The 12,191-nt window shown below is 43.3% G+C and overlaps 1 protein-coding gene across 1 annotated transcript in view; it reads right to left on the reverse strand.

Annotated features, from left to right (window-relative positions):
• gabbr2 (gamma-aminobutyric acid (GABA) B receptor, 2) overlaps positions 1-12,191 on the reverse strand; it is a 172,105-nt gene that overhangs the window by 112,634 nt on the left and 47,280 nt on the right. Inside the window, exon 2 of the mRNA XM_071920182.2 lies at positions 4,967-5,104. Within this exon, the coding sequence (XP_071776283.1) occupies positions 4,967-5,104 (138 nt within the window). The remainder of the gene's footprint in view (positions 1-4,966; positions 5,105-12,191) is intronic.

The raw sequence follows: 12,191 nt of genomic DNA on the forward strand, positions 1-12,191 counted from the left end.
TCTCTTTATGCACTTACTTTGTACCCGTCCACCACCGTACTATAGTATTAAATATGGCTTATAATATTACAGTAAATCTGGCCAAGTCATGTCCACCTCTTGTTCCGTACTGTTTCGACAGTGAAAAAAATATTTACCGGACAGGGAGCGAAACTCGAAAAAGAAAATTTCCCCTCTCCAATGAAAGTCCACTTCTACAAAATATCAATTTTGTGAGAATAATGCTCTCTTGTCTTCTTCTCCTCCTCCAAATTACAAGAGGAGAAATGATCGGGAAGCATAATTTTTCATTACACACTCGACGTGGCTGAAAATGAACAGTGCCTCCACTGATCAGCCTAATTGGTGAGTGAGAGGAGGCCGGCAACTGGCGGGAGGGTGGGAGGGTGGGGGCTATTTCCTGGCACTCAATGAGCCATTTACAGAAAACAGACACCACCACTCTTGAGCGAGAAAAAAGGACCACTCGTAAGAAAAAAAAAAAAAAAAAAAGACTGGTAGAGAGAGTGCGGGATGGACTGGGCTGCCACCACATTACCTGTGCCAGCGTGGATCTCAAAAGCTTGCCAAGTGCTTTCTGGAATTACATAATACCATGGTGAGGAGCAACCCGATTAATCAGACACCAAGATGGCTGCCAAGAGGACGATTTCAATGTTCATTGTCTTGCGGAAATAAAAACACAGCCATCAGTGGCATTTGTGGCTGAGGGCGACTCATGAACACACAGCTGTGTCTTCCCCTGTTTCTTTGAACCTCTTTTTTATGCTATTTTGGTCTACGTCTGCCCCCGTTTCTGTCTGTCTGTCCCTCCATCATTCCCTCAATCCGCTCTTTGCCATCTGTCCACTGGCCCTCGTAGCATTCTTATCCACCATTTTAATTTGCTTGGGAAGTCATTTTAGCACATGTACAGTACTGCATTACACAATGTGACTCTAAGTACTTCGAGCCAGGCAGAGCTGCTCGGGGAAGGAGGCTGCTTCCTCGACAAATGAGCCACTCCGACAGCATCATGGGACGTGAGTCAGAATCTGAAAGTGTGAGAGACAGACCTGGTTGGGGATCAGTCCTTACATAAACACCTAGGCAGTCACTGTGAAATTCTGTGTGTGTGTGTGTGTGTGTGAGTGTGTGGTGTTGGTGTGTGTCAGCGTGTGACCGTGAAAGCGAGAGTTTGAATGTGTGCACACACGCATGTGCTCTCGCATGCCTTGTGTGTGCTTTTGTATCTGGCTGATGTTGGTCTTTTATTAAAAATCGGATATCAGCCAGTCGGTCTCGTCCACCTCTGACATGATGGATATGACGCAGTTTGTTTGATTACATATTTATTGCATAATTGATCAATACTACAATTGTTGTCCATGGGAAGCCCTTAACCTGAATTGTTTCTAATGTAACATTTTACTAAGATCCCACACAAGTATGAAATAAATATATTATTATTACTATTATGTTTATGTTTTAGCATCCCATGGTCTGAATCCTTTTCAGAGGTTTTTCCAACCTTATAAGAATAAAAAATATCAGCTATTTCAATCGTTTCAATCCAAAAATATTTGTATTGGTACCAGCCTTCTAAAACCCATATTGGTTTAACCCAACTACAGTATGTGTATTTAAGTGTATGCATAAAACATAATGTAGGCTATGTGTGTACAGTGGGAGTATATTTTCGTTGAGCCTTTCAAAGCTGGCTTCATTAGGCATCAACTCTGATTGAAAGCTATTTTTATGGATGTATAATTAAGCATTTTGCAGGAGTGGTTGTTCTCTCTTCTATCTACTGTAGATACTATCTGCCAGCTCCCTGTTTTGATGTGGAAATGATGAGCTTGTTAAGCCTGGCCCATAAAATCACCATGGAAAATTCTGTATTTCTTTCCACGCCAACTCAAGTCTTGTAGACGGGTTGCCAGGGCTTGGTGGATAAAATAAGTAAGCAGGGTGACAGAATTCACAGCTCTGAAAGCATGTTCCCGCTGATGTGGCAGGCTGAACGTTGTAGGGTGCAGGATTCAAAACTTCCCATCATCTCTCCTGCACACTCTCTCCCTTCCTCTGATGACGGAGGCTCCTCCTTTTCTTCTTTCCCTCCCTTCATCCCTCTCTCCCTCCCCGCTGTCAGACGAGTGCTCGTTCTAGCGTGGAGAGATGGCTAAGCACCTCCCACTACTGCTGTCGTCAAAGCAGAACGCTGTGTCTGCCAGCTGAGAGAGCTGACGTCACACACACACACACACACTCTCAAACACACACTTGCATACAAATGTGCACCCACACAAACATGCATACACAAATGCATGTACACACTCCCACATACTCCCACACATATACACACACACACACACTCAACCAGGAACACATGAAAGTCAATGGGCGCAGAGAGGGAGCTGAGTGGCTCAGGCCGACAATCTGGATGGCCTCCAGTGAAAGGACCAGCTTGATAAGGACATGATAACTCAATAGAGAGGTACGCCATAAAAGACCAGAGAGGGACCTGTCATTAATAGTTGTAGTTTGCTTATGAGTTTGCATCAAATGGAACACTTATAGAAGTCTCTATTTCTAGAATGTGTCAATTATTTATGTTGGAGTTCATGGTGCATCATTTTCTGCCAGCTTACTGTGACGTACAGTTTGAGCTGGCCAATTTCAGCATTCATATTCCCTGGAACAACCAAAACCAAAACTCACTGCAGATTCAGTGACATAATGTGCCTTTCTGCAGATTCCAAAGCACATTATAGTTGCTGGGTGACTCATACTCTGATGAGGATCCAACCCAGGTCTGCAGAGACATCCTCCATCTTAGAAAACACTAACCCAAGCCTCATATATAGTGCCATATCCAGCATGTCCCCTAAAACCTACAACATAACACACACATATATATGAACACACACACACACACACACACACACACACACACACACACACACACACACACACACACACACACACGCACACACACACACACACTCACCCTTTAGTCATCAATCAAGAAATTGGCTGCCATCATCTCTCTTTAAAAAGTAATGGCAGATGATTATGTGTAATTGGATTAAAAGCAGTGCTGTAATAGTCTCCCACAATTATAGCCCTCAAATGGACACCTGTTTGCACATACATTATGGAAGAGATGGCTGGAATGTGTCTCCCCTCCATGCTGTTAATAGTTAATTCCACTGGATAGCTAATTATTTGGAAAAGATCTTTTATCAGGGTGTCCTGCCTCCTATATGTCTACAGGCCTAAAAAGAAGCTACTTGGCGATGGCAGTTCCTCCTGCCATTGAATTCAACTGTTTTCTTCAGGCGTCTTCTTCAAAAAAGAGGTGCATTCTAGGTGTTTTCCTGACCATTCGGCTTTTTATTTTGCCTTCAATCACTTGCTGTCTGGTATTCCGGCAGCTGTTGAATGTGTATTTGGGATCAGACCAGCATGAATTTGTTGGTGTTGGTGTGTGTATTGATAGTGAGGCGAGTCTGGTTGGTAAGCTAAAGTGCTCTGGGGAACACGCTGTACCAGGCAGAGTGCTCTGCAGAGCAGAAGATTGCTACTGCACTTCTCACAGGTAATCACTGCCAAACAAGCCGATAAATAGAGAGGAGCGCATACACACGCAGACACCCACAAGCAAGCAAACACACAGACAAACACACACACACCTACACAGTCACACACACAGACAAATACTTAAGAGCACTTAAGATTCAGCCATGGCTTGAACCCCTCTTTCTAGACTGAAATAATTACCACCAAAATGAGGCGAACACAGAAACAAAAAAATATTCATTCTTTCATTTCCTCATCCTGCCGATCCTTTCACTTCTGAGTGACCCTGACAAGACAGCGAGCAAAAAGCAGCAGATTCACAGTAATTGCCGGCGGAAGAAATATGCCACGTAATGTGACATTCAGTTCAAAATCCAGGCTCTTGAGTTATGCTATCTCTTCCAAGCACAAGCCTCACTCCCTCCTTATCTGTGCTTGATAACCTTTGTAGGGTTTGCAGCAAATGGAAATGTATTCTTTAGAGGGAGACATTTTCCCTCTTTGGTATGGCAGTTCAGTACACATTCATAGAAAGCGTAAGCAATAACCCGGGGTCAAAAGTCAAAAAAGGGTCAAAAACATGCAAGAGCGGGTGACGTTCAATGCCTGCAGCAAGCAATCTTAAAGCTCTACTAACTTAGTGGCAGCATAATTGATGTCTAGTAGGTGGGCACATATCCTGAAAACATATTCCATGCCTAGATCATGTGTGTCTCATGAAATAGCTCTCCACTATGAGAAGCCATGAGTCCCTTTTAACAGATATAATATGCTTTCCTCAGTACACTCAAGTCCTGCTTAAGGGATTGTTTTTGAAAAGTCAAGCTGTAAAGGTTTTTCAAAACTTTAACGGCTGATTTCTAGGGCTGCACAATGGGTTTCAGCCATTTTGACTCTGCCTTTGATTGTAAAATGGAGAGGGATTCTCCGGATTAGAGCAATGCCAATTAGACAGTCACCCTGGCAAGGTTAATAAAGGATTAAGCCATGAGTTGGGACCCCTATGAAATCCCAGGACCTATCTGCACGCCACAAAAATAAGGGACAAGCATTTCCTTTGAGCTCAATTAATTAGAAAATGTGGGTTTTCTGACAGTGTTGCAGAAACGAGGGAAACCTTAGACCATGCATGCACAAGTATGCAGGAGTTAGCATGTGTGCAGGCACACACATACACACAGACACAGACACAGACACAGACACAGACACAGACACAGACACAGACACACACGCGCGTAATGTACAATGTATCCAATCATTCCACCTACTGACTACTAAGATATCGGTCAATGAACGACTTGGCACAACAGCATCCAATGTTCACATAAACATACACACACCCACATGCACACACACACACACACACACACAGTGAAATTTACGCAAAACTGTCAGATGCTCCTACCTGCACCAGGTTCCAGCCCTCCAGGGACTCGGCAATGATGGAGGTGACAGAAGGACAGACGCCCCCGAAGATCATCAGGTGTTTGGGACCGTAGCATATGGCATCAAAGAAGGCCCTCAGCCCCTTGGCGTTGTCACACTGCAGACAGAGACAGAGATGGTGGAGGTGGAGGTGAGAATGGGGGTGAGGAGGGAGAAGAGAAAGAAGATACAGTATTTAAATTGGATGTAGGGGTGGAGAGGAGAGCCTGTACAAGCACAGCACAAGACATTAAACTCAACTGTCACTGTGTTGTCACTATACTTAGTATGATAAATGTACACACAGGGAACTACATGCATTATGCAGTTCCCCTACTCAGTTAGAAGGCAAAAAAGTTACAGTTGTTTTTCTGTTCACTTTGATCGGGACTGTAAGGTCTATAAAAGCACTGACAGACTTGTGATGTCAATCAACTAATGAGTCCACCGCTCAATAAACTAATCTGTGAGCCATTAAATCAGTCAATGAATAAATAATTACCATTTATAAAAGAAAAACTGCTGTGCTCAGAAGGTCACAAGATAAACTCTGGTGGATGCATAAACAGTAGTGTTGAGTCACTACAATGTATATGAAAAATGTGATATATAACTTCTTATATTCTCCAAGCACTGTGACACATGCTAACATAATTACAATCTGGTATGTGTGTATTGAAATGATCATGTGAAACAATGTAGCCCATAGGCTGCAAGACTGGGCCCCCGCTCTGATCCTTTGCTGCAGAATGCAGCCATTTCACATCACTATAGCAACCGGAGAAAGAGAGGGTACAAGGGAGAGAGAGAGAGAGAGAGAGAGAGAGAAATGAGAGAAGAGAGGAAAAAACACGGAGAAGGTTCCTATTGATTGCTACACAAGCTGGCTAACTGGTTTTGCTGTGATTTCCTGATTTCCACCGTTTGTAATGATATTCCTATCGGCGGTAAACACTTCCCCCTGCGGTCTCCTATTATTGCCACTCAATTCAGGAAGTGTTCCTGTGTTCGGCTGATAGGTAGATGGACATACTGACTGAGTCAATGAAAGGTGCTGTGTGTTTGAGTCTTCTGACACAGTTCATCTCATCTGGAGAGCCATTTGACCCTGTTAGCCATCAGCCGGCAACTGAATGAGATTGAACAGCACAGCGGGCCTTCCACAGCACAGATTGAAGAATTGAAAATCGAAGGTGGAGGAATGAGGCCGCTAACCAGACATATAGGACTGTATGTTGCGCTTGCCGTGTCGGTTATTTTGTTAGCGTGGCAGCTGATATTGCTGCAGGGTTGACACATGGTTTCTAATGTTTTTATCTTGTGTTCCTCTCTTGTCTCCTTTAGATTTTTTGTGAGGGGAAGAGGCTGTGCATATTAGTCTAGGAACCCTAAATTTGTTTGCTGCTATGTGTGATAACCTTGGAGTCAAGGACACAAACAGCGAGTCACCCTATGAAGTAGCGCTACCAATGCCCTCATTGCACTCACCCCTCTACAGGCAGGTGATCATATGCTAAGATTAAAGTCATTGGGCTGTTTCTGTATGAAACTTCAAGTTCTAAAGTAGAGGACCAATTACTGTCAAAAACACGGCTTTCCCTTTGCACATGTTTATACCGGTAGAGAACAATGTACTCTGTTATCCAAGTCAAAAATAGACCAGATTGCGGATATGCCTCATGTGAAATGAGAGGGAGAAGATGTGATTAGGCACAGTGGGGGTTCCTTATCCTGGCCACACAGCTGAATAAAACAGCAGGCTATTAAAGAAAATATTCCATTTGTATACTCTGACTTATCATTCATTTCTCTCCAGTTAGTCATAACTAGGTGAGTATTGCAGGGAGGGTTGAGTCTCTCCGTTGGTTACCATGCAACAGAAAAGAAATGTGTGCAACCAAACTTGTTTGTCAACTTGAGTGTAATAGAGCGTGGTGATATTGCAGGATTAAGCTGATTCATTATGGAGATTGACAATAAGTGGTGAAGAAGGGTGATGTTCCTCAGTCCCTCTGCAGAAAATAAAATTACACAGACTGTGCGTGCGTGTGTGTGTTTGTGTGTGTGTGTGTGTGTGTGTATGTGTGTGTAAGTGTATACAAGGTGTGTGTGCATGTCTGTAACCAAGCCAAGGCTCCAGATGTGGGACCTCACTCTCTAACCTGGCCTATTATTCTCTTCTCTGCTTCAGTCTCATCATTGACCCCAAATGTCAAGTAGAGCTACTCCACAAAGTGTGAAAAAAAACTTTCCTGCAGCCATTTTCCTAAAGATATTTTTATTAATATGGCCACATTCTTTTTTCAGATTTTATCTAACACAATTTGTATATATACTGTAGGGCTGCACGATATTGGAAAAAACTGACATTGCAATATTTTTTTTTTCTGCGATATATATTGCGATATGAAAAAATCCAGGAATTTTCACCAAATGACTTGAATAGCTCTATCAAGCCTTGCCCCTTTAAGAAGGTGGCCTTGTGGGTAACCTGCGCGGGTGACATAGTAGGAAGTGAGTGTGTTTTTAGCCGCAGCCAGAGTGAGTTGCAGGATGCTAAGTGAGTAAAGTTACCATAGTTAGCGGGAAAAGAGCTTAGAGCGTCACCGAGAGGCCGTGCATTATGTTCGCTGCTGTACAGAAATAAAGTGCCAGTTCTCCAAGCTTTTTACTAAGAGTCCGGACCAACTCTGCGTTGGTCCGGACTCTTAGTAAAAAGCTTGTTACCAGCTACGAGCCAGGCTAAGCTAAAATAGGCTAGCACAACACCAGAGGCTTCCCAACTACGGTTCGGAGCCGCGAAAGCTGGAAAGGTAACATACTCTACTCTTATAACAAACCCTTAAATCGGAGTAAATTATGTTATATCAGACAGACTTCTCTTGTAGATTAGTCATGGAAAATGAGGACCGTGTGAGTTTTCCTTTTGTATCAAGCAGCAAAAAAGTTGTAGCATGACGTGTTTGAGTTAATTTGCCTTACTTGACATCGCACGTCCTGCGATGTGACTATTGCGCATGCGCACATCGCGATGACGATGCTGAAACGATATATCGTGCAGCCCTAATATACTGTATATATCATATACATTTTCTCTGTCTCTCTGCCTCTAATATTTAATGTTTTCTATGAATCTATTTCATTCATTCTCCAAAAATAAATGATTTTCCTGAAATTAACGATTAAAGCCTCACCTTATTATGGATCTTTTTTAATTAGGCACACGATTACCACTGGATTTCTTACATTTCTATATCGCTGGGTGGGATAAACCTTGAGAACAAGGGTTGGAGAATTTTCTCATTGAAGAACGTGGAATTCTTCAATTGAAGGTATGAAAATCACCAAAGTTGGAGCTGCTAATGGCAATGCAAAAAATGCTCTCTCTCTCTCTCTCCCCCCCCTTCACTCATTCTCTCGTACTTTTGCTGGGCACACATCCACACAATCTGCTTCGACCGCTCACAGAGCCTTGACCGGTGTGTTGTCATGCCAACGGCGTGACTATCCACACTTTGAGCGCTAGATGAGGGAGGAGGCCGCGGCAGGGCCGGTGTAGCGATGGCTATATTTAGCCACTCATTAGGTAGCACAACCACTCAGACATTAATCAATAGTTATTCAGCTATGGAGACGTTGTAAAGCTTAATGCCGGATAGATAAAGAGGGATAGAGGGGAGCGAGGCGGTGGAATAGAAAAGAATAGAAAGAGTGAAGAGACACGGAGATAGAGAAGGTGAAGGCGAGAGAAAGGCAGAGAAGAAGGGTGAATAGAGGGAGACAGCGATGGAGAAAAGAGGTATCACCCTGAAGGTAAGGGTGCACTAATAAAGCCCCTATTACAATCCCCACAATGGAGTAATTCATAACTGGGAGCGTGATTCTTTGACTCTCTATGGCGCTCTGCAGTTACACAGTCCTCTCCAGGTTTGCCTGTGTCCCTCAATTATGGAAAAAAAAACGTATTTTAGTGTCTAATATACAGCTGTTGTACTCTTTAAATAAAGCACATGCATGCTCTCTCTCATGTTCAATCATTTCTTTTTGATTGAAATCTCTTTAGATGTCTTTTTGTTTCAGCCTCTCTCTCTCTCTCTCTCTCTCTCTCTCTCTCTCTCTCTATCTATCTCCCTCTCATGCCTCTCTTTTCTCTCCCATATTCTTATTCTACTGAGATATTTCTGTGTTTTTCCAGGATTCTCAAGCATCTTACATTTTCCCCCTAGAAGCATGCACAAAACAACATTTAAACTGAGACAAATATTACCGTCCTAAAAAAAAAAAATGAGGAAGTTCTGAGAAAAAACAAGCTGGTACACGCGGAAGGCATAGCAGCACTTAGCTCCCAAGTCGCACAGCAAGAAATACTACAGCACTTTATTTCCCTCTTCCCCGGTCTGAAATCTAATTCCTGGCATTTGAAGGCCATTTGGAGCAGATCAATGGGGTTAACGCCTGTAGTAATCTGTTTGACCGCCTTGGGACACGGCCAAGGAGGGGTTGGGGGAGGGGGGAGGGGGTGAAGGCTGACGGTGGGAGCACCTGGGGATGGAAACTCAGGGACGTACATAACTAAGCCTCACGCTGAAGATCCTAACACAGAGGAATTACCTCAGTTGGCCGCAGTGCGATAACCCGCCTGTTCACACACAGTTAGGTTTGATTTCAGCTTTACTCCAGTCGGGGGGATTCAGAGGGTTTACTGAGTTTGAATAGATGCTCAGTACATTATTCAGGCTAAATTCGTGTTTTTATTTTTGTGACATGCCTACTCTTCAGCTTTACATTTCAGTGCAGTGACTTTCCACCTTATGCTTACTATTTAGGGGACAATACTGATGGGACAACTGCCAAGGAGGAGTTGATTTCAAATGCCTCGTCAATCCATTGTCTCCACTGCATTTCCTTCACAGTGACCTTTAGACACACTACTGAGATTCATCCCTTTTGATTTATCATTACACGATGACATTAGCCTACTGTTATTGTGCGAGTGATAAATCACAGTCAATTAGGCTCAATGTGATGAAACAGCTGGCCTGGAATGTCACAACGTCTATATTTAAAGGGATAGTTCAAGGTTTTTATGAAGTACTACTTGTAAACAACTGCGGTCTTCTGTGTTTGAGTTTATTGACATTTTTGGAAGTTTGAAGCACATTTTAGCGATGTTAGTGCAAGTCACTAGTCATAGGGACTAAAAGCGTCCATCTGAAAAGTCACAAGCAGTGCTCTTCTGCTTCCAAAATGCTAACAACTATTTGAGTGGGACTGATAGGCTCCTAGTGAGTCCCATAAGCTATTTTTTTTTAACAAGGCTCTCGGAGTGGCTTTGTTAATTTAGTATCCCTGATTAAGTATACCATGACTCATGGCTAAGTATATCAAGGCTTATCCACAACTGAAGGAAACTTTCACACCTAAGTACAGGATCACTGTTAACTCTGATCATGCGATACTTTATTGATTCCCCCCTCACAGGGACGTCAGAGCACAGGCTCAGCTACAGAGCAGCCTCCCTGGACCTGGTGGTGATTCTGTCTTGCTCAAGGACACTTCAGCAGGACGGGTGCTACCTGACATGGAGGCTTGAACTCAGGTCCTCCCTACTCAATATACCACCATGCTACCTGTGTTGAACAGTGTGTGTGTGTGTGTGTGTGTGTGTGTGTGTGTGCGTGTGCTCGTGTGTGTGTGTGTGTGCTCGCGCATGCAATATTGTGACAACAAGAGCTGATCAGAGCACCAGGCTGGAGCTAACCATGATGAAATGCCTTGTTAGCGCTGCAAACAGAGGCAGCTGCACCTGTCCCTCATCTAATGGCAAATTACTGCACCCAAATCAGCAACCTGAGGCCCCATGCTGCACGCGTGTGTGTGGGTGGGTGTGCATGCGTGCTTGTGAGTGTGTGTGTGTGTGTGTGTGAGAGAGAGAGAGAGAAGGAGACCCGATCCAATGTCAGAGGCAATCTGCTCTTTTCACAAGGAGTTATTTCATGACAAGGCCAACACCGATGGTGATTATCAAATCCAAGAATGCAAAGTTGATACTTATGTCCTTGTTCTTGCCAACTTGTCTTGGACAAAACAGACTTCTCAAGAAAGCGAACACAGAAAAGCATCTTAACAGTTCGAGATTGGATGCGTGCTTGACATCACATGATCCATTAAGATGCACAGCTGGGATTTACAGAGCTGTTTCATCCTTCTCTGTACAATAGACTATAGCTCTGTTTGGACGTGATGTGTCATTCTCAATTAATCTCAGAGCTTCCCATTTGTTCTCATCAGCAATGTCACCATCCAATACATCAGATCTTTATCTGTCCTCCATCCTCGCATTCTTTTGTTTTGGAAACATGCTTCCATTAGATATTATGTCAACTGCATCATGGAGGACAAAAGAACACACAATAATGCAAATAGATAAAGACCCCATAACAGCCTGCACAGGGGGAGAGGGACATATGACACTCTGGCTCGCATACATGCGCACACAAACACACACACACACACACACACAGATCAATGTTATGGAGAGAAAGGGAGCTATTACTCACATATGTTATCGCATATTGTCATATAACCCTGTATATAATACATCAATCCCAGTATTAAAAAATATCAAAATATGTAAAAAATATAACATTCCATTTTTAGATAAAATCACAAAATATTTCTAGGGAAAAGTCCTTGAATTGATATGACATTGATATTGTAATACAGTAGTGTATGTTTGTGCATGTCAACATAAACATGCAGTATGCAGTCACAGCCACTGTGGAAGTCCCACTTCAAGCTGTCCACAGGTATATCCATCCTGCCTTCATGCTGTAACATTTTCCAAACAATTCCTGTGGGTTTGAGCGAGTCAGTGCAGCAGCAGTGCAGTGAACACATAAAAGGCTGGGCCCTTACCATGGCAACAACTGTATCCTGCATACACTATTCATTGAATTACTTCCACATCTCCAAGCCAGGAGAGGAAATGTGAGCCAGGCTGAATCCAGTGATTACTAAAACATATGCTTGGCAACATAAAGCCCTATAGAGTTAGCAGGGTGCAGCCGATAGGTCAGATCTAAAGGAGATTATCTATTTCCCCATGTACAAACCCAACTAATCCTCTAAACTCTGCCACGGTTGTCAATATCAACTACTCTCGGAAGAGGAGGGCGGCTGTTGTGTGTGTGCGTGTGTGTGCG

This window comes from Centroberyx gerrardi, chromosome 19, assembly GCF_048128805.1.
Source record: "Centroberyx gerrardi isolate f3 chromosome 19, fCenGer3.hap1.cur.20231027, whole genome shotgun sequence".
Classification (NCBI taxonomy): domain Eukaryota; kingdom Metazoa; phylum Chordata; class Actinopteri; order Beryciformes; family Berycidae; genus Centroberyx; species Centroberyx gerrardi.